Source organism: Anoplolepis gracilipes, chromosome 1 (genome assembly GCF_047496725.1).
Source record: "Anoplolepis gracilipes chromosome 1, ASM4749672v1, whole genome shotgun sequence".
NCBI lineage: Eukaryota > Metazoa > Arthropoda > Insecta > Hymenoptera > Formicidae > Anoplolepis > Anoplolepis gracilipes.
This window is the reverse complement of record NC_132970.1, coordinates 10,029,569-10,056,313: the sequence shown is the minus strand read 5'-3', so window position 1 is coordinate 10,056,313 and position 26,745 is coordinate 10,029,569. Positions and strand designations below refer to the sequence as shown.

General features: G+C 32.2%; 3 protein-coding genes across 3 annotated transcripts; 2 read left to right on the top strand and 1 right to left on the bottom strand.

Annotated features, from left to right (window-relative positions):
- The first annotated feature begins 2,590 nt into the window (after positions 1 to 2,590).
- LOC140670040 (uncharacterized) lies at positions 2,591 to 4,951 on the top strand. Its single transcript, XM_072900422.1, has 2 exons — positions 2,591 to 2,738; positions 2,984 to 4,951. The coding sequence occupies exons 1-2, from the start codon at positions 2,603 to 2,605 to the stop codon at positions 3,193 to 3,195; spliced, it is 348 nt and encodes a 115-aa protein (XP_072756523.1). The 5' UTR covers positions 2,591 to 2,602; the 3' UTR covers positions 3,196 to 4,951.
- On the top strand, positions 4,904 to 8,633 carry LOC140670022 (cytoplasmic dynein 2 intermediate chain 2). The gene is made up of 9 exons (XM_072900366.1): positions 4,904 to 5,044; positions 5,153 to 5,237; positions 5,682 to 5,897; positions 5,967 to 6,201; positions 6,321 to 6,522; positions 6,609 to 6,808; positions 6,872 to 7,014; positions 7,681 to 7,883; positions 8,442 to 8,633. Exons 1-9 carry the CDS (start codon positions 4,986 to 4,988, stop codon positions 8,509 to 8,511), a joined length of 1,413 nt encoding a protein of 470 aa, XP_072756467.1. The 5' UTR covers positions 4,904 to 4,985; the 3' UTR covers positions 8,512 to 8,633.
- A 726-nt stretch (positions 8,634 to 9,359) lies between these two features.
- On the bottom strand, positions 9,360 to 26,367 carry LOC140670037 (uncharacterized). Its single transcript, XM_072900407.1, has 2 exons — positions 25,257 to 26,367; positions 9,360 to 22,823 (listed from the first exon to the last, which is right to left on the bottom strand). The coding sequence occupies exon 2, from the start codon at positions 22,741 to 22,743 to the stop codon at positions 22,297 to 22,299; it is 447 nt and encodes a 148-aa protein (XP_072756508.1). The 5' UTR covers positions 22,744 to 22,823; positions 25,257 to 26,367; the 3' UTR covers positions 9,360 to 22,296.
- Between the last annotated feature and the right edge of the window lie 378 nt (positions 26,368 to 26,745).

Sequence of the window (26,745 nt, the reverse complement as noted above, 5' to 3'; positions counted from 1 at the left end):
GTATAGTTTTTTTAGTATATAGTTATATTATTATTTATAGCATATACATAATATCTATAATAGTTATTATATAATTTGTTAATTATATTTTTTATTATATATTATATGCAATTAAACATATATTTTTTTATTATATATTATATTTTTTTATTATTTTTATAATAACTCTATCTGCGTCACAAAATTATACGTAATTATAATGCATTACGTAGTTTATATTTAGTACCATTTAATAACGCTTCGGAAAAAAAGTTCATATATCTAATAATTATATAATTAATACACACATATACGTGGACTTTTCTAAACTTAGAAAATAATAGAAGAAATATTTTCATGATATCTTAATGTTTGTTATTCGAGAAAATAATAGTACACAGTTTAAAAATATAGAAATATATTATGATAAGAAAACTATGACAATATTTATATATTAGACCTGAATTATAATATAAATTGTATAATTACAAATAATTTTGAATAATAAAGTGCTGGATAATTTTATGTTGCAAAAAACACTTAGCAGATCATGAAATTTCCCAGAAACATATTTTCCATGATAAATTTATCCGCAATTTATTCTTGGAAATTCCGAATCCTTGTATTACGTAATGATCAATATATGATCGTCCAGTGTCTTTTAAACAGGTTTTAAATTGTCCAATTAATTGCTCATTGTTAAGTATGTTTATATTAACAATGATGCTGTTGTTGGAAAAATTATTTATTATCTTCATTGACGAATAGACAACTAACTTACCTTCTAGAAACATACGTCATCATTTATAACCATGACATAATTTAATAGTTAGAATCGTTAACATAATTATATAATCAATATAATAAAACTACATTAATTTCTGTTAATTATTTATCACATATGTTTTGATAAATTCTTCTACACTTTGCAAAAATCAATAATATGTAGATAATTGTATTTTAATTGAAAAAAATATAATCACACACATAAATATTGTGATATTATTTTTAATATTATTTTTATATTGACAATTTCTAAAAATTGCGTAAATAAAGTGAAAGTATATGTACATATGTTGCTTAATTTAATTTCAATAATCTATTAAGCAAACTGTCAATTTGAAATGTAAACATTTTTTAAATTAATGTGAATAGGTGCGGGATGTATAAAAAAATGTTTCTCTCGTATAATGCAAAAATATTACAGTTATTGCATTTTATCTTTAAAATGACTTCATAGAAAAACCGCAAATAAAGAAAAGTGTATATAACGATAAAAAAAACAGGAACAACGTTACGATGATATAAAAACTAAAGATCCTTATCTCTCCTCTTAAAAGTGAATAATTTTATCGCTTACCATTTTCTTATAGATCCGCTCGAACATTTCTCACGTCACTTGCTCCTTATCTTTCCCAACAATTTACATATCTAGAAAATAAATAAAATATTAATTAATTAATCATTATTTAATTAATTGCATAATTAAATAAAAATTAATTAATTTTATCACTGATAACAATAAATTTTCAAAAATTTTGGTTTGAGTTTACCACTGCTGTCAATTTAATTGCGGAAATACTTACATCCTTAAAAATTCGAACGCAGAGCTGGAGGTATAAAATAATGTGTTCATCAGCTTGTGAGATCATATGCCGTGCAGTGCGCGACAAGTGCGGATCGTGAAATATCAGCAGGTTTGTAATATATGTTTGTGCTTGTTTTCGTAACTGAAAAGACTGGTGGACAATATTTCTTTTTATTTACGTTAATACAAACAATGCAATCGAAAATTCATGAATACGCGTAGTGAAAAATCATCGACTTTCTATGAAAATTCAGGAAAATGTTCTAAGATAGAATTCTTATACAACACCATCATCAATTTTATTTTGATAACTTTGATCTCCTTTTTACTTTAATTTAATTTGACAATATAATCATTTTGCATTTATTTACGCGTAAATTACAATTCAATAAAAAAAAGAGCTTTAAATAAAAATTATTATCCAACTTCATTATTTAAATAACAATTTTTTATTTATTTTTAATTTTTCTTTATTTTATAATGATTGTTAAATATTGAAAAAGCGAACTAACTTGTGTTAAGAAACATGTGAAAGTTTTTACAGCTTATAATATATTTTATAATTTAGCTGCTTTTTGAATCGTACATATATCATTAATCAAAAATAACAATGCTGTACAGAAAAGTACATGTTAGACTTTCATGGTCATTCGAATGCTATGAGTAATAACATCTAAATTAGATTAACAGATAGTTCAACCTACGCATTGTATATGCATTACATTTCCGAATACTTTGAGACGATATCAGTAATAGTTAAAATGTTTAAAAATACATAATGCAATTAAATTTTATTATTTATATTTTAAATGCATTTATTTATTACGTTGTATATATGTGTGTTTATATTTTTTACTGATATGGATATTTATTATATTTATTATTATATTAAACATTTTTGACAATGTATTGCAATAGATAATACTAATATGATTAATAATAAGCATCTTTCTTTTTCTTATATTTCTCTTAATAACTACTCTTTAATTCGAAGGATTATTTCACTTTTAATTTTTCACAGTTTATCAAGCAATTATGTCCCTGATATTGAGTGCACTTTTACTCATCACCTTAGCAGGAATAGTTCCGGAAGCTATCTTTTACGATTCTCCATCTATTCAAAAATGTACGAATAATTCGGAATGTCCATCAAATCTTTGCTGTTTGTTAGGTTTGTGTTTCTTTTCTTTTTCGTACTAAAAGATATACTTTCTAAATTTATTATTTCTTCAAATTTTTTGCGTTAATCTATACATTATTCGGCTTATATGAGATAGCGTTATCAAAAAAAATATAATAGTTGAAAATTTATAAGTGTCTTATTATTATATTTAGATATATAAAGACTTTCAGTTAAAGATTAATATCTCCAAGATCTTGACAACAATGTGTTCAATGTTGTGTATATATTTTTAGGACCTTCAAGATACGCGCTACCGACTTGTATGCCATTTCAACAGAAAGGTGAACAATGCCGAGTAAACGCTGATACTTTTACGGCTAATTTAACTTACCCAGATAAATCAGAATTAGAAATTAAAGATGTCCATTTCATTTTATGTCCTTGCACAAACGGATTAGTCTGTAAGCGTGGTATCTGCAAAATTAAAAATACATTTATCAATTAAAGTATGATCGAAAGTATTCTAACAGGCGAATTGCTCAGGGAAAAATATATCGTGGCGAATAGTTGCATATTTTTAAATCACTTAATCATTATCAAATAATATTTAGACATAAGAAATTAATATTTAAACATAATAAGCATTAATTGGACAGTTTTCTGCAGAAAGAAATTAATCCATTTAATTATGCAGCTGAGGAATAATAAACAAAGAAAACAATAAATAAAAAATAATTATTTAAAATTATTAGAATTAAATATATTATTCCTTGCTCCAACATTTGCTATCCTGGCTCCGATATTGGCCTTATTTTTATTATTTCATATTCTGATTGAGATTGACGAACCTTTGTGTCTTTTTTTTATTTTTATTTAATAAACGATTTATGTAAATCTAAAATTCTCTATTAATTTCCTCTATTAATTATTTTATTCTCACTATGGATTTTTGGAGCTTGTGAGCTGTAGATTTGCGAATAGATCTTTTTTCTGGATAATTTTTAGTACCTAATAAAACAAAATGTTGCAAGATTTCAGTTTATTTATTTTTATGATTGATTTCTTTCTGCAGAAAATTATTCAATTGTAATTACAACTAATATATATAATTTAAAATAAGGCTCTTTCTATATATTATACATGTGATTAAGATTTATTTATAAATAGTATTTTCTGTATGAAAGATATATATTTAAAAAATTACATTTATAGCAAGAAATTGTTTGATAAAATGTGATTGTGTTAAGATTAGAGAATAGAGAGAAAAAAATACTATTTGTATAATATCTATTTTAATAATATTACTCTTTCTCTCTCTGTGAGCATAATATTAAAATTAATGCAAAAGTTTCTCATGAAATAATGATGCTGTTCAATAGAGATCAGAACATACATTAAAGTTTGAAGATATTACTTATCATGTGACCTGACTTTAGACACATCTGGAAACATGTTTGGGATCACGTATGTACGCTACGCGTTAATCATTTAATATTTTACCCAAGATCTTAGTTCACATATACATATATATACGACAAAATTAGTAAATATTTAAAAAAATAATTTTAAACATTAGTGAACACATTTTGTTACATTTATCGTATAAAAAATATATAAAAATAAGATGGAAATTATTTCTTTTTCAATATTAAAAACTAAATATCTCTTTATAAATAATATATATATTATAAAATATATTTACATGTACATTTTACTATTGTATTTGATTATTTATTTGAATTTATATATTTGCAATTTAACAAGATATTAAAAAACTGACAAATATAAACCTCTTTTTTAAATAATAAAACTACTTTACAATTAATTTTACACTGCAAAGGGTATATGAAATAAAAGTTCGATTAAGTGAGATTAAAAGATTAGAAGATTTATTTCGAAATTGCCCTTAATCATAAATATATATATTATATGTCTGTGCTATTAATAATTTTTCATTGATGTGCGAAATTCAAACCGTTCGAGTCTATGCATGTGTTTTCATAATCTACATTATCCGCCAAGGAAAAATATCACTTATTGTTAAATTTTTTGGACTAAATAGTTACTATCTTCAATACATAGATGGCGAGAGCAGCTGTATCTCTCAGCTGATTTCTGTTTAAATTTACTAATCTAATGATTCAGTACAGCGGACAGCGTCTCGGAGACAGTTAAGATATTAATCATAGGGTATAATTTGAAATACATTTGTTTTTAGTATATTTATGAATAAATATCATTTAAATTTAAAAATTAAAGAACCAAGTGTGGAAAGATTTATATTTCTATTGAAAAATGTTTAATACCAAATCCTTTGATGTTGTGAGTTTCAACTCAGAATTGTCTACAACAAAGTATGTTATTTTACCATTTATTATATACTATTTTAAATCACTTTAACACTTTTTCTTATTTTAATTGATAAATAAAACACATTATTATATACATATATTATTTTTTAGATTGGAAGAATCTGTAAATGTTCAAACTACAGAGATAGTTTATACTGCTGATGACACACAAACTACAGATACAAGGAGTATTGGGGTATTATTATTATGAAAAATGCTATATTTTTTTTATTGAATTTCAGAATTTGATTTAATTTATTTATTTTTAATAAATAAGAGGTGCTTTATAAATTGTGAATGGTGAATATGGTGAATAAAATGTTATTAAATATTATAAAATACTGTAAAATACTATAAAATAGCATTTTTCCATATTTTTTATACTTAAGGTCCTATTCTGTAACTTTTAACGATGTTATGTATTACTGTGTAAGGTTTTTGTATGTGTAATAGTTGCACAATGATACATATCAATATTGTTAAAGATTATGGAATAGGCTCCTTAATTTGTACATATCAAAGACATCTAAGTTATAGTATTTCAATACTGTTCAATTTAAATAACTAATTTTATATCATAAATACTATTATGGTGCATTTTGTGAAATTCTTTATCTAATATTACTTTTTATGTTTTTAGATTCAGACAATAAACGAACAAAAAACAGAAACGCAAATAGATTATGAGAAATTGGCAAAATTTTTAAACAAAGTTACACCAAAGATTCTGGAAGTCCTTGATGAAACTTATGGTAGTAATGCTTTTGAAGATTATAATCCTAATGTTACGGAAGCTTCCTCTGCTAATGTAGAATTATTGAAAAAAATAAGCACATTGAAAGAATCAGACACTCAGGTATGTGTTTTTCATTAAAATTAAATAATCACATTATATACAAACTATTTAATACTAAACATTTTGTAGATCAAAGTAAGTGACTTATCATGGAGCACTGTTGGTGGTACATTAGCAGTAGGCCTCAGCCATATCTATCATGAAGCATGGTGTGATCATCTTTCTACAATTCAATTATATAATTTGGCAATAGAAGATAATCTCACCAATGCACCTACCAAAACGTTAGAGACAAATGGATGTGTTGCTACATTATGTTATCATCCAACAGAGCCATCTATTCTCGCAACTGGATTATGTAATTGTAAGCTTTTCTTAAATTTTTCTTTAATTGTAATTAAAAACAATATTAAGAGAAGTTTAAATTTTTATTATATTTAATAAATTATTTAATAATTTTTGTACAATTTTTTTCTTTTTAAGGGGACGTGTTGGTCTGGAATCTTAGAAATGATGATTCTATTACACCCACATATGTATATACACATAGCGACTGTGTATCTCAAGTATGTTGGAGACCGAGATCAGTGAATGACGTGACCTTATTATTAAGTTCCAGTAAAGATGGATATATACTGATCCACAAATTGACAGCTAACTTTACAACCGTTCAATTATATAAACGGTATTACTAGATGTATTCTTTCCTTTCTTTTTGTCACGCTATATTTAGATACGATGTTATCTATGTAAATGTCTATCGTATTTTAGATTCAAGATAGTCAAAGAACGTAATCCAGTGGAAAATGCTAGGCCACGCAGCGCCGGAGGCACTCGTGAGCGCGCTGCGGAAGCAGGATTGTGCATCACGAGTTTTGATTTTTCTCCAGGACATCCTAGTATATTTATCGTTGGAACGCTGTGCGGTGGAATTTATAAATGTAGTTTGGATAGTGTAACTTCCATCGAAGGTTTGTACCTATTAAAAACGTAAGATTTTCATTATAAATAAAATATATTCTTACCAATTTCAGGAGATGCAACGCTTATAGATCCTGTAATCGATGAATATGAAAGACACGAAGGTAGCGTTACTTGTATCAAGTGCTCGCCGTTACGTAATTTATTTGTCAGCAGTACTACAGATAAAGAAATCCGTATATATAATCTTGATGAGGTAAAAATCCTTCTACTTCATGTTTCAGTTTTTTTTTTAAATTATTATCATAGTAATAATCATTTTGGGCCTACGGAAATAAGGGATAAAATACTTTAGACATACATTTTTTAAAAGAGATGTGTATACTTTAAATTTCAATCAATAATTTGTTAATACATAGTCGAAACACGTATTGAATTTAAAAAATAAATCGTGCCATATTGTATTATATATTTTAAAAAATCTAATACATATAATTCTCTATATCAAAAGTTAAAGAAATACTGAAGAATTTTTTACTGTAAAAATATTAATTAATTGCTACGAATATTGTGTACAATTGCAAAAGCATTCGAGCGAAGTATAATAGAATGTATTTTTCTTGTGCATAAATATATCATGACATTAATAGATACAATAGCCGTGTAAAAACGTGCAATTGTTTGCAAAACATGACACGTTCGACCGTTTACACACAATTCATTTATCATTCAAGGTCAGAGCTAAAAATACTTTAAAGTATTTCTGTAACAAACGCGATACAAACGAGAATACCAACGTAAAATTAATAAACGATATATGATAAATTTTTAAAAACTATTAAAATTATATAGTAATATCAAGTTTAATTTTTTTTAAATTTTATAATTGTGTTATTGGTTTGTTATATGGGTACACTTGCAGCACGTCAGTCAGCAAACCATTTCTGTGGATAATACAGTCGTGGGATTAACATGGATGATTGGCAATCAAGATATATTTGCGGCATACGGAGCGGACGCGTATATAAAATTCTACAATGTCACGGATGCTAAACCCATGACGTGTGCAAAATTCGAAATTACTGGCAAACAAAGCATCAGCAGTTTACGTGTCAATTCAAAGAGGTACGCATACATAATTAAATCCGGATGATTCATCACTCGAAAACTCCTTTCTCTTTCTTTCTAATTTTAGATATGATGGTTACGATGTTTGTACCTTGCTTATAGACTTTCTTGAGATGTTTTTCTCTATATTTTAATTTTTTAAAAGTTTAAAAATATATACAAAATTTCATGTAAATGATCAGTTGAAATTTATAAAAATTGACAATAATTATACATATAAAGTAAAAGTAAATTAAAATGTCTAAAAATTTAAATATTTTAATTGGTTGCGTTGGAATACGTATCTCTAATTTCCACATTTTAATGTGCATAAATTATACTAATAACAAAGATAATAGAACGAGAACTAATATATACATTGTTATTTACTTATATATATATATATTTTTTATATACTTATATATAAAAAATGATTATGTTCTCATTTCTTACGTTAAATGCGATTGCACAATAATATAACGCAAGTATTCATAATTCCAATGAAAGAGATTAAAAAAAATATCGAGATAAAAAATTGTATACTATAGAAATTAACATTTATTTTACTTATTTTAGAGATATTCTGGCTATTGGAGATGTTCGAGCAAACATTGAAATATGGAAATTTCCACGTCACTTGTTTTGAACATAGCTCTGATTGACGCTGATTACTTGCGATATTTGCTGAATGGACTGATACTATTACATGTATTCTATATTGCACGTATATCCGCATTTTTAATACAAATAAACTATTTAAAATATTGACTTTTCTCTCTTTATACATCAGTGTTTCTTATTTCTTGAGCTAGATAAGGAATAGCGACACGCATGATAATTCTTGCAACATGTTTATCTCAGATTAGGGGCATCGTTATTTTAAGATTGAAAATATCTACCGGATTCAAGTCCTCGTCCCTGAAACAAAGATAAAAATTAAGAAACATTATATGTATTATATATACATTTGTTTCACATAAGATAAGTTATTAAAACAATCTAACAAGTCTATTTCGTACTTTGCAATCTTATTGAGAAATATACATTACTCTAATATCAAATTTATCTACACACTTTGATTATTTGACTGTTAAAAAAATTGCAAATACTGATAAAGAAAAATTTTATATTACAATATATACACTGTATAAAATATATATACAATATATATATACAATATAGATATAAAATATATATACTCTGTATAAAAATTATGTGGAACTATATAAAAATAAATCTATTACCTCTATTGATTGATATATCTGCGATCTGAAAAGAGATAATTTAATAGGAAATGTGTAAGGAAAAAATACTTTATTTAATATATTTCAGGTACTATGAAGATGTGTCCTAAAAAGGACAATTCCATATATTGCAGATGTTCCTTGCCCTTAAAAGGACAGTTTTGTAAAGTTTGTCCTGACAAGGACAGTTTGGATGCTTAGTCGCACACTTGTGCGTATGTTTATTGCTTCAACCGAGAATGCAGCACCGTTTGATACATTTGCGGGTCCCCCGAAAGAGACCCTAAAAAAGGATTATGCAGGAGAATCTGGTTTAAACTGGAATGCAATAAAATAGGGAAATGGTAGGCAAATAAAAATAAAGGTGATTCTCCCGTGAATTGTCTTGCGAATCTTAAAGCTGGCCAAACATTGTTAAGATTTTTTCTTCAGTTTTTCTGTTGATGTAAAATATCATTTTTTTTAAGGAAAGGAATAAAGAATGGGAGAACGAATGGGGGATAATTGAAAATTTCTTCTACTCTATCTTGGTGATTTCCTTCTTTGCTTCTCACGTAAACTGAAAGATGTTGGCTTCATTCTCTTCGACGTGTACTTCAAAGGTTCTTTTATCATGTCTTCTAAAAGCGACAGCACCTTTTTACACGAAACTCGTCAGACGAGTTCGCAACTCATCTCTCCTTCTCTGTTTCTTCTATCTTCATTATCTAATATCTTCTTGACTTGCGCTTGCTTTCTCTCTCTCACTCCTCTTTCTTCCTCTTTTTGTTTAACAATGATATGAATATGTGTGTCACACATGATTCACATAAACATTTCGAAATATATGAACTCCGTTCCCGTATAAGTAGATGTATAATCATGCTGCTGAAATATACTTTGGAAGTCATCATATATTCTCGGGAACGGAAAGTTCTAGTAAAACTCACTATGATTTACTCCGCCTACTCGACTGTTGCATAAAGATTCCGCTTGAATTTCTGCGTGTTCGAGGAATCGAAACTCCACGTTTATTTCTCTCTGGTTATCGTCGACCGGAATCAATTTACCGGATATTATTGCACGCCAATTTCACGCTCTCTTTGGCTCTCAATTTTTTCTACTTTTTCTCTCCGTCAAGCTCTTTCATATCTCTTTCTTTCCCTGCATCTTTCATACATTCATACGCGCTATCTCTCCCTCTCGCTCTCTCTCTCTCTCTCTCTCTCTCTCTCTCTCTCTGATTTCACCTTCACATTTATAATTTTTTTGGTGCCTTTTGTAGTCAAAGACATTTTCTGGTCCGTTTTTCTTCTTGGAAATCTTGACACTCGCTTCAACCATTCATTCAATCTCAAGATATCGCTCTGCTAACGAGCGGAGAGCGTTTTTCATATATATTTGCTGCCCCGCTCTTTGCTTCATGTCTTGATGATCATTTACGCCCGAAAAACTTGCATTTTCTTATACTCTTCTTCTTATTTCTTTCCTTTTCTTCTCCGTTTCAACTGCGTCATTCTTCTACGTCGAATCTTCGCTACTTCTCGTTTTGTTTCTTCCTCGAGAAACGCACCGGCATTATAAACGTGCAAAGCAAAGTATGATATAAACAGTTACGCTCATAAGCAAGACTCTTCTTCTCTCTTGTCGAGCGTGTTAAGCGAACAACTTCCGGAAAGCCTCCAACTTTATTCTATCTGTACAATGTTCTTTTCTAAACGCCACAGTCTTCGTCTTTCAATCTTCTTTCGATGTCTTCGTTTATCTTTGATCGTTTCCATCTCCTAATTCTTTTCTCTTCATCGATCTTCGGCTCATACTTTTATTATATATTTCAAGAATAAAGACAAAGAAAGTCATGACAATTCCTGGCGCACAGCTTCTGAATAGAACGCAACAGCGAAATTAGCATCCGTCAACCTTCCAATTTATTTTTCTTTCTTTCTTTCTTGATAACTCTTCATTCTCTTCGTTGAATGCGCAAGCACGAGACTGTTGTTTTGCAGCGAAAACAATGGGATGCGCGTCGAAAGGTGGCCATCAGCTGATTATTCATGACCTTCCTCGCCTCTCGCGCAATCACGACGATGTCATCGCTACGATCTTAGTACATCCCCTCTTCTCCCTTGAACCATACTGCTTTGAAAGCAGGTAAGTTTTGTTTCTTGACTGTGAATTATGACTGGATAATTGGCTGGAATACTTATAATTCGAAGATAATTTTTTATTCTTTGTTGAAAACCACGATTCTTGCAGCTTTCGGTATTGTCCTCGCGAATGCTTGTCGCGGAAGTAACTCTCTTGCAAGAATTGTCCGGTACAGATTGTCGGGGATGCATATCTCGGACATCGAATCGTTATTGGATGGTTGATAGATCTCGTTTTTGCGCGTAACGACGAGTTTTCCTTCCTTCGTAACACTTTGTTTTTTCCTCCGTTCTTCTTTCTCCTTAGTCGCCCTCTTCCGTCTTCTCACATTTGCAGATTTTACGCAAGATTAAGAGCAATCTCTGCAATCGGCCGCAATGGTATTTGGATCTTGAACTGCTTGAACCAGGTTGCCAACAGGAACACACTTGCTCAGCTTCCGGAAGTCTTCCTTTCTTTTCGCGTAGCAAAATAATTATCTCCTCCTCTGTCTGTCTTCAAGGGTATTCACCCTCTCATGCGCGTTTTTATTTCGCTTATTTACATCTGTTTAAATGTTTATCATCGTCTATATTACTATCCTCTCAATTATCGCCAATCGATGATCCCTCCTCGTGTGTAAACAGCTTAATCTTTAATCGCGATATAATACATGATGTCTATTACGCTTCGGTCAGACCTTAAAAGTATTAGCTTTTTGTTTTTTCTTTTACATTACTATATAGTAGATTACGATTCTATATCTTATGTACTCTAGAAACCTCAAAGGTTAATTGCATCTCATCATGCCCATGACAGTAATTGTCAGAGAAACACGGAGAGGGAAAAATCATCGTCGTTATCATTGTCATCGTCAACGTTGTTATCATCATCACAGAGATCGCGACTCGTTATTCTTACTAACTATTATTAACTTCCTCTAATAGATTCGCAGTTCTTTATTTCTTTCTTTCTCTCTCTCTCTCACTCTCTCTCTCTCTCTCTCTCTCTCTTTAGACAACGGAATCAATACCGTTATCTTCTCGCAATCTTATATAGGCATACATTTTATATCGGCAAAAAAAAAATGACGTCATTATTCATGCAAGTTTCTCTTACACTTTCGTGTCAACTTGCGCGATATTATGATAATCGTAACGTCATTCGTACATTACTATTCAAGATTGCACACGCTTGCATTATTGGATTACCATCAGCTTTTATATTTTTACAAATACAAAATGTATGCACTACATATACGTGAAGCATTTCTTTCAAAAGCGTTTAATTCTCTTAAAAATGACATATCATGTTTGCTCCCGCGTCTCATTTATATTCATAGTTTTTCAAGATTGCATCCACATCCACTTTTCAAAGAAATAACTCACGTAATATCGAAGCATACATTCTCTTTCTCTATCTCTCGCGATAATATGTATTTCTATCATTGTTCCATTAAAGCAGACCAGAGTTTCGAGAAATAATTCAGCGATGCTCAAGTATAAAGTATAAACTTATGAACAAATGTAGAAGAAAAGATAGACTCGAAGAAATAAGGTGTGCTCGAACAAGAGAGGAATATATACGCGCAAAGAATGATCTCTGTTTCGCAAGATTTTACAAAACTTTCGATGGCGTCACCAATTTAACTTTGAAAATACCGATTTGTTTAGCACTAAATAACATTCTATGCACATACATCAAATTTTCTCTTTGTAAGATTAGTATTGAAATTGTGTGCAAAGCCAGCGCTGACATTTAAATATAAATATATAAATATTATATATATAAATTTTTAAAATAAATATAAATTCAAATAATTCAAATTAAAATATATATAAATTTTTAAAATGTTTATATTATGTATAATACTCGTTTTGTTTTCACGTATTCGATAAAATAAATCGATAAACTTTTAAAAAAACGTTAGGCCAATATGTCTAAAGGATTGTTCCACAAATAAAACAAAAAACAAAAAAAAAAAAAAAAAAACAAAAAAAAAAAAAAAAAAAAAGAAAAAGGAAAAAGGACAAAGAACAATCTTTGTCTATATGTTTATATGACAGATATCTTCTTAATTAAAAATAAGATGATATATAGATCATCGGTTCAAATTTTTCGGGCAATATCAAAATTTTAAGAATTCGAGATAACTCTTGTCTTCATTAATAATCTGCGACGCCATCAATCGCGTGAGATCTCTTTATCACTAATCAGATTTTATGCACAAATATTCCCCCCTCCTTTCATGCGTCGAGAAATTAAAAGGAAAAATAGAACCTTACACACATGCTTATTTATCGAATGGGAAAGTTGCTTTCACACGCGCGCCGAAGAGAATACGTGTTTCGTATGTGCTGTTTGCTAACGACGTTTCAAACGTCTTGTAATATAAATTTGCGCTACGCGCGCGTGAAAACAATTTTTAATCTAAAATGACACATTTTTTTCTGGTGATCCTTTTCCGAATAATTTTTCCAATTTTTACTTTACGCCATATATTTATATATTCATCATTGCGTTACCAGCTTCTATAAAGCCGAATATTTATCAAGAGATAAATAAAGGTTAATGTACGTAGACTAACAATAAGCGTAAATATGATGGAAAAGTACATTTAACGTTTACTTGATAGTATACTTTAGTATACGTCCGCATATTATCCTTTATTTCTCTCTTTTACTAAACCATTGGTATCAATATATTATAAAATTCGACGATGGGTCGACAGAAAAAATGTGTCCTTGAAAAAGGAAGCTCTTTTGCTCACATACATACATACATATATATATATATATTCTCTTTCTTTCTCTCTTTGTATAGGTGTATATATATATATATATATATTTCTATATATATTTTGTATTCTTTTTTACTCTCAATCCTCTTTTTCATTCTTTCTTTCGCTCTTTCGATTTTGGCACACACTCACTCTGCCATATTCACTCACATATATCGCATACACTCGTACATACACATTCATCACCTGGAAATATGCTAAACTATATTTATATATATATTGTATATATATCAAGGTACATGGTCTCTCGATTCGCTCAAATAGTCAATGCATTTCCTCGCTTACTGGCGAACAATCTTTTCTTCGTTGTCGGCAACACAATCGCCACGATACGAGAGACGGGACATTTCGTGCATTTTTTCCGTATTTTGAGAAATACGGATTCTAGCTCTCGCGAGACGCAAAAGGTCCCCCAAAGTATCGCATCCTCTAGTGTACGTATAATTATCCGACGTATCTCGCATCGTGGTGTCGCGCGGCCGCGTAAAACGGCGGCAGAAGGAAGGGTAAAAAATATTGTCGTCGATCCTCCGTCGAGGAGAATGTGCGCGAAACGCTTTGCAAAGCATCGAAGAAACTTCTCCCTCCCGCCGCCGTCGACAAACGTCATTTCCGACCACACACTTGTAAACGAACTACCTAGCGCCTCGAAATGTCTTTTAAATCAAACGTTCGTCGGGTTGTACGTATAGGCGCGCGTAAGCACCGGAAAAGCATCGCACGTTTGCAAAGGTTTGCAGAGGAGAACAGTGGTACAAGATTATACACTTCTAATGTATAATCTGTTTTTCTTCCCGACGAATTCAGGCCTCCAGCCTGAATTAAAAAAATCAGGAAATGAAAAATATTATACATTAGAAATGTCGATTGATAATCAATTGGTTCATATTGGCTACATCCAATTTTATCCATTCTCTACTGCATACATATGCGATGCTTTTCCGGAGTGTAAATATGCAGATGCGCTATGCCACACGCGCGCTTATGCGATCCCAATAAATCATATTTGGCGAGATGAAACGATTGAGATCGAAGTTCGTGCCTCGAGAATTCTTAATAATAAAGCTTAAAATTTAATTAAAAAACAGAATATTTGTTTAATATCAAGACGGTGAGCGATACGAAAAGAGGCACGACAAAATTTAACGTCGAACGCAAATGATACAAATTTGCAGAGAGAAGAAAAAAGTCGAAGGAATGTATCGTATCTCTCGTCGAAGAGTAAATTAATAATTAAATGATATCGCGGGGGGAAACAAAAATTATGCGGAGCCGCTTGTCGCGGTTCTAAAACTGATTCTGAATAATTTGTAACATTGAATCATAAAGTGCTTCGGTACAACAATTATACTTTCTCGCTCTCTTTCTTTTCCTCTCTCCTTTTCTCTTTCGTTTCGCTCTGTAAACTTAATCCTAAATTTAAGGCTTATGTAATTAATCGACATAGTGTTTCGTGTGGCTGTGTGTTTGTGTCCCTGTTATGTTCAGTGCTCGGTATGATAAGACGAGAGCGTATGCGAGTTTGGACATTAAAGAGTTTCAAATTTTTCTCGCAGAACGCTTTTTGGAATTTTCCTCTTTGTCGATCGAACGAAAAGCGGAAAATTCGAAGCGCAATCGTGAGAGAAAGCTCGGCAATCTGTTCGAACACGTTGGCTTTTTTTTCTCAATGAGCTTCAATATCTTCGCTTATGTATTCAGGTAGCCCGCGTTGCTCTCTACCATGAGATTTGCAAAGTTTCAACTTCCTTTCGCTAATTTATGCATAATAAAAACTTTCGAAAATAACAAAAGATTTGATATCGTTACGTTAATCAACAATGTGCATGCTATTCGAACAATTTATTCATTTAACCTTTGATAAAAATATTTTTAAATTTTTGTCAACAATACGAAATGAATAAAAAAAGGACTGCCTAACTGTTGCGTTATTTGAAAAAATGAAAAACTATATCAATTGTTTGTTTTCGTACCTACAAGGTTTTTCTTAAAAAGCGTATGCATATATTCCACTAAATACAGATAAAAGATGTATTTAAAAAAACTAATACTCTTTCTTATGCGAAAACGTTATTATTTGCTAAAAAAAAAAAAAAAAAACTATATATATATGCGCATTTAACCTGCTAATCCAGTCATCCGAACAATCATCGAGAGCTAGTCCATTCCATGTCACACTTTGTGTTTGTTCAAAAAAGTAAGTCCCTCAGAAAAATCACGAAGAAATCTAATCTAAAATTAAAAAAAAAAAAAAAAAAATCAACTTTATATCAAAGGATTCTTCGTAAAAATTTCAAAGCGGTTTCCTTTATCTTTATATTGCATACTTTTCTAATAAGTATTTGTAAGAAAGTTTAGGAAAAATTTGTAAAAAGCACCGTGAAATTCTAACAGCATTTCTTTCTTTTTCTCTTCTTTCTGTTACTCTATTACTATTGTTACTACTACTATTACTACTGCTGCTGCTACTACTAATCTACTACTACTACTACCACTATTCTACTATTCCGACCGAGAAAGCATGAACAAAATGTTTCTTTGCAATATCACCTACCATTTTAATTATATATACAGAATACGAGCGAAAAGCAAAATGTACTAACAAAAACTAGATACATTAATAATTTGGACATAAAAACAGTGAAGGCGGGATATATACACGCAATCGAAATTTTCTATTTTCAGAAAGTGAAATTCTTAAGTCTGTTACTAATTGAGAGATTAATTATTAATTATGTATTTTGTGTTTATCGAAAAATATAGTTATCGAGAATCTAGAAACGTTTAAATGCAGTCTAAATTATTTGCGACGGAATCTGATCTAAGTTTGTAAATAAAACGATGCTTATTTTATCATTATACATTGCCATGAAAAAATTGCAAATTTGCCGCGGAATTTACCCCGCTTCAGCGAAACGACTTTTCGTTACAGTACAGTTCTTTCGCTCAAAAATCCGTTTTGTGAAAGCAAGTAGTTGAGTATCAATCACTAGAGAAATCTTGAGAAATTATCGAAAGCATCAATAGAATATCCGGCATACGATCAGCCTTATTGATTACCGCGTCTCGACAAGTGTAACGCAAAACGTCCGTAAACTTATCGCGGTCGTCTTGAAGACGGTCCTCCTAACCCCTCCTCGCGATCACCGACCCTCGAAATCTCGCGCGCTTATTAAGCCCAAGTCTATATTGCGATTTTGTACATTACAATATCACAATTGTATGTTGACCGATAAATGGGTCGTCCCGCGTCTGTAAATTTTCTCCCGAACGAAAAAAAAGATTATGATTTTCCTCGGACTTTCGGCGTTTCTTTGCCGAGCTCTCGTCAAAGAGAGATAACACACGTTCTCGATCGTTCTTTTCTTTTCCCACAAACAAAGCAAGTCTAATCAAGTGTTACTAGATACACGTCAAAACGCTTGAAGTATCTTTTAACAATAAGATGCTCTTGCTTAATTAAGGATCGCCGCAGCAGCGGTGATCTCGTTCACTTGAAAATCGCTTTTCGTCGACCCACGTTTTTTTCGGGACGACCCAACCGCACGTCGGCACGTTGCAATTATAAACTACGATTATCAGCTATATTTATGTGTGTGTGTGTGTGTGTGTGTGTGTGTGTGTGTGTGTGTGTGTGTGTGTGTGTGTGTGTGTATGTATGTGTGTACGTCTTATAGTTACGACAATCGAATCGTGTTTAAAGCCACGAGCTAAATACGCTCGGATCATTGTGCCCCTCTCTTTCTTTTTTTTGTTCTTTTCTCTCGATCGCGCTCAAAGCATCCTCAAACTTTCGAGCGCGTCCGTATTGATAGTACTATCGAACTGTCAAAAATTTACGTTTAATTAATATTAAAGCGTGAAGAATACGGAGATGTTATGCCCTCTCTCGTGGAAGAGAGCGAGGGGAAAAGATAGAGAGATGTTTCTTTTTCTTCTTCTCTCTCTCTCTCTTCCTCCTGTTTGCTCGTTTATTTATCGTAATATTTTTATCCAATTATTAACATCATTATTCTCATACTTATCGTACTTAAATGTTACTTCATGTTTTCTCTCTATATTGGTTTATCATATATAATATATATCATACATATGTGTACATGCATTCACAGATACACACATACACACGCACGCACGCACGCACGCACGCACGCACGCACGCACGCACACACACACACACACACGTATTGTATCGATTAATGTTATCAATTAAAAGTTAATAGTATCTATTGAGTCATCATCACAGCTAATTTCTCATCGACTCTTCTCGTGAAACGATTGAATTTAATATTCTGCTTCTCTCTCTTTCCAATCACATCCATCTCGTTCGTTATTCGCGTATTTTTTTTTTCCGGTTGTACGTTTGCGCCGTAAAATCGATAGGGAAAAATCGAGCCTGGCGCCGACCATACAGACTTCCGAAAATCCCGATTACATGCGCGTGCTTTCACAAGAATGTTCAACTTGTGATTCTCGCGTTCTCGATAAGAAATAAGACAAAAACTGTCGGCCGCGACCAGATTCGCGCGTACATATGTACATCAATTTTACGAAAGAAAATTTATACAATTGAAATTACAATTTCTGCTTACACAGCTGATATTTACATATTATTATTCCGGGGTCGTGAGATTGTGAGTAGCGTGTCTTTGCGTCTAATAATAAATACGTATGTTTCCGCTTAATTTGTCCTCTCTCTCTCTCTCTCTCTCTCTCTCTCTCTCTCTCTCTTACTCCGGACGGCAGTGTTTAATTCGTTTCTCTTTCGCTCAATAAATCTACCGCGAATTCTGAAACCTTGACGATTCATCGGCTCTGAAGCACACTGGTTCAAAGACTCTTACGGGCCATTGAATATCACGATGTATTTTATAGTTTCGTTTTTTTTTGACATTTACAGAGACGAGCGGGCTAAATTGATTCGCCGGCTTTTGTGAGACGAATGATCATTATTATTCGCGAGAAATGGATAGATTTACAAAAAGAGATATTTACATTAAAAAAAAAAAATAAATTAGATATCTTCAAAGAAAAAACGGACTTATCGATATTAAGCGTTTAACGTAACCGAACTATGCGTTAATATGTACATTAATCAGACATGCAATTCGTTTCGTTGAAAAGCAATGCATAAATTTAAGAAGGGTCCCGAGATGTTAACCAGTATTATTCCGTATGTCGTTGTTAAAACTCGCGGAAGAAAAAGATGAGAAACGAAAAAAAATTTATATATATATATATATATATATATATATATATATATATATATATATATGTATATACATATACATAAATACAATGCAAAATAATTACATTTTTATTACGCTATTTTTTTTAGTTCCTCGTAATCTGCCACGTAATTAAATTTCGACATAATAATTTTATTTTCTCCAACTTATCTGGTTTTTATGTAGAAATATGTATTTGAATTCATTATCGTCATTGGTGATAAACAAATTAAATTCTGAACGTGAAAGTGCGTATCAATCGTATAAAAATAATCTCTAAAGTGGCAATTCTTCGCGCACATAAATCGAAGTCCGAAGGCAAAAAGAAACAAGTTCCAAACTTTCTCCTCGCGCATATCCCGGGATATCGATTTTCTCTCTCGAGCCATTGAGCACGGCGCTAAACACCGAAAAAAAAAAAGTCTCGCGCACAGTCGAGTTTACATTCGACAAGCGTCCATTGTTTATTTGTATATAGAAATATACTTCCTTTCAATAATCTCCGACGTCATAAATCAAATCGATCGATCGTTAACTCAACACACGATTATGTGTTATAGATACTGTCGTGTTTTGAAGATTTTGTCTTACAAAACTATAAATATACAGAGCCTGCAATCGAAAAATCGAAATTGCATATTTTGATATTTCTTTATCTTTCTATTAAATCTTGCATCTTCCTCACCTGTGAATCTATTTTTTTTTTCATATCTCATTCACAACTACCAACATTCCAAAAACTCCTACCTAAGATTATCGCAAAAAGAATTGACGTAAAGAAAAAAATAAATGTATTTTTGCAAGAAAATGATTGCAAGTTATCAGGAAACTAAAAAAAAAAAAAGAAAAAAAAAAGAATAACATTAATTAAAATACTAAGTCAAATAATTTTGCTCAGTCTACGGCTTGAAATAATTTTGCTACAAAGAAAAAAAATAACAGATATGAATTTTTTAAAAACTTAAATCGATCGTATTCTCCACGCTATTGTATCGTTAAGGCCTTATCTTACTACTATCATTGTTATTATTTACCCTTAATATTATTGTTATCGTTACTGTATTATAGATTAAGTCCATTTACTTGTCCAATATAGATAGAAGTGATGCGAGTTTGATATGACAATTGCGCCCGTAAAATATTATAAACAACGAAAAACTTTAGTGCATCGCCCTACTTTCTAAACCTGTTATTATAATAGAACTTTCCGTAAACTCGCACAAAGAACGCTTTAAGGACGGGTTGAGTCAACGTCGGTTATCATTAAACTTTGTTCCTGCTTTTATCTACTTATGAATTTTTATCCCGTTGATAGGGGGACACACACACAGTATTAACCGTTGTTATCAAGTCCTATTTCTCTATTACAGCTATGATTACGATCTAAGAAAAGACAGACAATCAACTAATCAAACGTTAGTTAACCAAAGCTATTAGGTAATGTACTTTTTCCCTTTAAAAACTTTTATCCTTTATATCTAAAGCATCGGAATAATTAATATATATTTGAAATTTTTAAACGCAACACAATGATCATCACGACAATCACATTAATAGCATTACATTAAAAAAAATTTATAACAGATTGAATCTTTTATGAATAAGATATTTCGTTTTTGTAACGAAATATCTCTGACAATACTTTTTCTCTCGATTTCTCCGTCCATCTTTAATATCACTCTCTCTCTCTTTGCTATAATAAAAATAAATTATGTGCAATTTATTAGTGAGTTTATTGAAACATGCCGAAAATCGAGCACGAAAAATGTGATCAAAATTTGTATTTGATGCAATGTCGTAATGATTATTATATCTGAAATATTCATCCAATCAAAGCATTCATTCGTAATCATTCGTAAATCTTTGTCTATCATTTAGATTTCCTCTATCATATTGATCCTTTCCGTCTATTATGTCGTTCACACATTTAACTCCCACTCTCCTAACGTGCACTATGGAACTCAAAACTTACATCTTATATACTTATTTCATGTAGAACAATATAGCAGAATAGAAAGAAAATAAAAATATCCCCAACAAGAAACAAAAAAGAAAAATAAACTAAAAAGTGCTATTTGAAATTAATCTATATAGAACCAAAATGATAAAGAAATTGTTAATAAAGAAGTATATACTGATAACGATCATTAGTCGGGCGGCTGTTAAACGAAGTTATTTGTCCAGCATTTCCGTGCTACGGAGCAGCAAATTGTACGCGCTGCGATTTCTCCAATGTTGCTGCTAGAATGATTAGAATTTGACGAGATAAAAACGTGCGCGGAAACACCGGGTGTCTTGAGAGCGGCGCGAAACGCGGGCTTCCAAAGTTGCTTTGAAAAGAATTGTCGTAGACATCTCTTTATCGGACATCTTTTCTTATTTTTCAACGCGTATCGATATTGAAGCACATTTCATATGACAGAATCGCGAAGCGATTCGCAACTTCGCTCGTCCGCGCTTGTCGTATCGTCAGACTGAGGATACTTTCTCTTTTTGTGTGTTCCGATGTTGTATAGATAATATATGTATGTACGTACGTAGGGCTCTCCATGTGTTCCTTTTGAAAGTTTAGCGGTATACGATAATCTAAAATACAATATTACTTACATTTTGTCACAGCATATAATGACGCGTGATGAGAGTTCCAGAGAACGCAATATACATATATAATGCATGTATCTCTTGCGCGCGCGTGCTCGCGCGCACACACATCGATCGCGACATCGGGACGCACCGATGCACCGCGTAATCCCGCCGTGTGTATAGTCTACGGTTAAAGTCTGTATGCTGGATGTGTATTATCTTAGCGTAAAGAACGGATTACGGTATCCACTCGCGCGATAAAATCGAAAACCCGTGTGTATGGCCTGCACACGGTGTCACCATCATCATCCGTCGTTATCATCGTTATTATTATTATTGTTATTATTCCCGCTATCTTCTTGATGACTTTATCGACGATGATTCCCTACCGTACCTGATTCTCTAGGAGCTGCTGACGGCCGCCTCACTTCTCGAACGGTGATGGTGGACGCGTTGTTAGTTTTTGGGTATCAGGCCTGGACGTTTAACATTATACGCAGTTGCCTCGAGTATTCGTTCGCGCTGTTCGATTGGTGACAGCCGTCCATCACCGTACTCGTCCAACGGCTTGGCGGTTTGGGCACGCTCGCGGGTGACGGCGTTTCCGAGAACTTGGCGCCCGCGTAGAAGCTGTTGTTGGTCGGGCTGCTGCTTGGACTGCGCTGCTCACAGCGTTGTTGCTGTTGTTGCGGCGAGTTTCTCGGACTTTTAGATGACGAGCTGTACGGGCTGCAACTCTGTCGGCCGTCTTTGGTGTTTCTGGCGGCGTGATGGCCGTTCTTATAGAGGAACGGTGACGATTTATTATTAGAACGATGGTGCTGTTGGTGATGATTGTGCTGGGATTGATACCCGACCTTCGGCGAGGCCTGTCGGTCCACCTTGGCGTTGTCTAACTTGGGCGCGGAATTCGTCATGGCTCGGATGTTTGTCTCTTTCTCTTCGTATTCGTATCCTCGTCACTCACCCTCCTCACGAGACCGACCAATCTTTTGGCCTGCAAAAAAAAAAAAAAAAAAAAAAAAAAAAAACAGATTATCGAAACGAGCTTATCTTGAATTTCTTAAATTCTCTGAGTTTCTATTTTCTGCAATATCTTTACTGTATTTATAACAAAGTGTCTATTCAAATCCATAAAAAATTCCCTGACCTTTCAAATAATTTTAAAATGTCAGATAAAGAAATACAATGCCATTCTTTCAGACAATAGACATTATAAAGATAGGTAGACAAGGTAAAATTTTTGAATAAAACTCTATATATCAATAATAGTTAAAAAGATGATTAAAATCGATATATCAATGATAAAAAAATGATAGTTTCAAAAAGCAAAAACATGTTTTTCTATTAAAAATGTTTAAATAAATAAAAAAATGATTTAATCGATATTCGTCAATTTAGAAATTTTCTAAATTTAAGTTTTATCCAAAATAAAATCCGTAATAGATTAAAAGAAAATATAGAAAATAAATAAATTTTTTATTACAAAATGTTGAACGATAAACGCTAATGCAGATCTATATTGATAAAAATTATTAATTCTATTATTATTTTTCTTATTAAACTAAAAATTAATATAAAATTTTTTTAGTAATATACTCATGTATATATATTCAAAATTTTTGTTTTAAAAATGTATTTTAGATATTATGATATAGTATAATTTATTAATTAAAGCAAAAATAACTTTTTGCATAAAGTCATATAAATATATTTCAATGTTACATATTAGTCACTTTTATCATTTTTGCCAGTTTATTCTATTGGAAATAGTCCAAGTCAGTAAAGATTGAAATTTATTATAGTTTCTTGTATTCATTGGTCTTTTTCGATCAACCTTGAAATATTAAGTACTACTTTCCTTATTCAGAAAAAGAGGTAATGCTGGTTTCTTTGTGTTCGAAAAGAGAACATCATTAAATATTATACAAATATATTCCTTGTGCATACAGTTGCACAAAGATTATACTGTAAAGAGTACTCTATATACGGTGAATTATATGAAAACTTTAGACGTTATATAATATTTTACTATTTTACTGTAAAAGAAACCGATTCGCATTCATTATGTAAATACAAATTGAAAATTAATTCGTATACACTAATAAAAATAAGAAAAGTGGTAAAATTATATACGGAAAGCGTATTTTACTATTTACTGAAATTTATAAATATTTCAAAAATGCCACATTGATTACATTATTTTATATGACTCGATTGTTTGCGCGATATAAAACGAAATAATTCATATTGTGAACTTCGTTCATCTCAACATTGTAACGAGTCTTACAGAACATATTTTCAGCGTAAGAGTATACATTAACGATTTACGTGTTTACATAACAATGATAAGCGCTGTAACGAGCCCCGATGAGTCGTGCATTTTTCTCCACGTAAACATTATTGACTGGTGATTTAGTAAGCAGATAAAAATATAAAATTTATATGATAATCCTATTGTTATATATCGTAATAAAACATTTATTTGAAATTGCTATTTAACAATTTTCGATATATTTTTAATATCAATAATTATTTTGTATTTTAAATATTTATATTTATATCTAGAAAAAAACATTTTTTTCGGAGCATTACGATGTATTTAAAAAATTTAGTTTTAACGATATACATTTATGAATGGGATTAATGAATATGAAATTGATTTGGCTCTTAATAAGATTTTTTTTTCGTTGATTTAATAAAACTTTTTCATTAATTTAATAAGATTTTTTCATTTTAATAAGATAAATTTCATTGTTAACTATTATCATAAAATAGAATTGCAGCAAAGACATTAAATAGGCAAGCATCCAAGAAACAGTCCCAAATCAAAGTAAAAATAAAATAAAAAATGAAAGAGATTATGCAAAGATACGCATAAACACTATCTTATTGCTTTTATACGAATATCTTTAGATTTGTGTTTTATTTTCCAATCTTGTGTAAAATTTTGTCATAGATAATCAACATAAAAATCAATCGATGGTCAATTTTTATACTCTATTTACGCTCATTGAAAGAAAAGGTAAACAAGCTTGTCAATGTATAATAAAACGATATTCACAAGAAATAATATAATGGCTAGAAGCTCAATTCAAAACAATACATCCATTGAGATTTACAGAATGAATAAAAACAAAGATATTCGTATAAAACATTGTTTACGGTTTACATTATTGAGGCAGAGTCTTTGTACGCATACAGACACATATAGTCTTTGTTCTTTATCTTATTTCTAGTTATTGTTAGTACGATCCGGTCAGTACGATAAAGATAATATTGTTAATATGATCTGGCTCCTCTCCTCCTCCCGTGAGGCTAGCGTTTCCTGAATGCGACATACATTTCCGCACACAACAAAACGAATGCATTTCAAGGATTAATTTCGAAAAAACGAGAATAATAGCGGAGAGAATGCAGTTTCTCTTACCGATAATTTTCGTGGTTTGTCTCTCGGAGACGATATCCCACGTTCCTCGGCGTCAGTGCTCGGCAACTTTTCCAACTGCGCAATAATCACAGTATCCAGGATAGAGCAATGGTGGGGACGACGACGACGACGACGACGACGACGACGACGACGACGACGACGACGACGACGACGACGACGACGACGACGACGAGACGACGACGAGACGACGACGACGACGACGACGACGACGACGACGACGACGACGATGATGACGATGCGAAGGAATAATATGCGGCGGGGCACTTCAAAAACCTGTTAGCGCGATGCTACCTCGCTTCGAGTTCCTCTTCTCTCGCGGTCCTCCCAGTGCGCGTTCCTCGCAAATTCGACCACATCCGGTGACCGTTCGCCACCTTAGCGTCTCCTTCCTTCTGCCTCTTTGCCGTAGCTCTCGCGCGACCTATTCTCCGAGAACAGAGAACGCGCGTTCCCCTCGCTCGCCGACACAACACAACGACTTCTCTTCTATCGCAAGATGGCGGACACGAGTTGTTTGGCCCCGCGGTGGGCACGGACCCTCTGACGCTGCCGGGGATCCCAGCTGCGATAAATATGCCCGACCGTCCAAGCGCGTAGCATCCGTCTCTCCCCGAACTCGGAGATCGACCTCGCTGAGCAAAGGTCCTGTCCTGTTTTCGTCCACAGACGGTATATACATACACGCCCTGTTACGTTTTCGGCCTCTCCGTATGTTCAGGCTCTCTTTCTCTCTCTCTCTCTCTCGTGCGCCCTGTTTTTTTTTCTTCTTCCTCTTCGCTCCGTCTCTCTTTCCTCGTCCTCTCGTGCACCGTCGATCTCGTTTTACCCGTTTATCCTCTCTTCTCTACGAAATTCTCGCACACACAAATAACAGTCACTGCACCGAGGAAAAACCAAACTCGTGCTCTCGTATATATCTACACCTCTCTACAACGCTTCTCTAACACTACCTCTCGCCTTCTGCTGCCTGCAGTTTTTATAGATCTCCTTTGCTCGCAACGGAAAGACGAGGCTCCCTACTACGTCTAGCCAATCTGCGCATGTCACTCCCCACCGACGAACTTCCGTGCGATTGCGTGCGATTCCGTATATTTACTGACGATAGAAGTGTATCTGTTTATATGTGTGTGTGTGTGTGTGTATGTTTACGCGATTTAATATCAAAGAGTAAGCACACGTATATATACACAGCGCGAACGTCTCATGTGATCGATGGTTTTTTTTTTTTTTTTTTTTTTTTATAATTTCGAAACCCAGAGATAGAAAATGACATTTTTTTTTGTCCACATTTTACGACGCACTCGTATATTCTTTATCTAACAATCGATATTGTTTATAATGATCGATGGAAGACACGCACAGATAGATTCACATCGGATACGCGATAGTATAGAGATTTTCTTTACATTGTGTACATTTATAAAATGAAGAATAAACGTATGTTACTACGAATGAAAGTATTATTGTG

Bases quoted from the DNA above. Each gene is read 5' to 3' on its own strand.
- LOC140670037 (XM_072900407.1), bottom strand. From the start codon at position 22,743: ATGACGAATTCCGCGCCCAAGTTAGACAACGCCAAGGTGGACCGACAG.
- LOC140670022 (XM_072900366.1), top strand. From the start codon at position 4,986: ATGTTTAATACCAAATCCTTTGATGTTGTGAGTTTCAACTCAGAATTG. The intron at 5,238-5,681 runs GTATTATTATTA...TTATGTTTTTAG, and splicing joins CAGATACAAGGAGTATTGGG to ATTCAGACAATAAACGAACA. The intron at 7,884-8,441 runs GTACGCATACAT...TACTTATTTTAG, and splicing joins TTACGTGTCAATTCAAAGAG to AGATATTCTGGCTATTGGAG.
- LOC140670040 (XM_072900422.1), top strand. From the start codon at position 2,603: ATGTCCCTGATATTGAGTGCACTTTTACTCATCACCTTAGCAGGAATA. The intron at 2,739-2,983 runs GTTTGTGTTTCT...ATATATTTTTAG, and splicing joins AAATCTTTGCTGTTTGTTAG to GACCTTCAAGATACGCGCTA.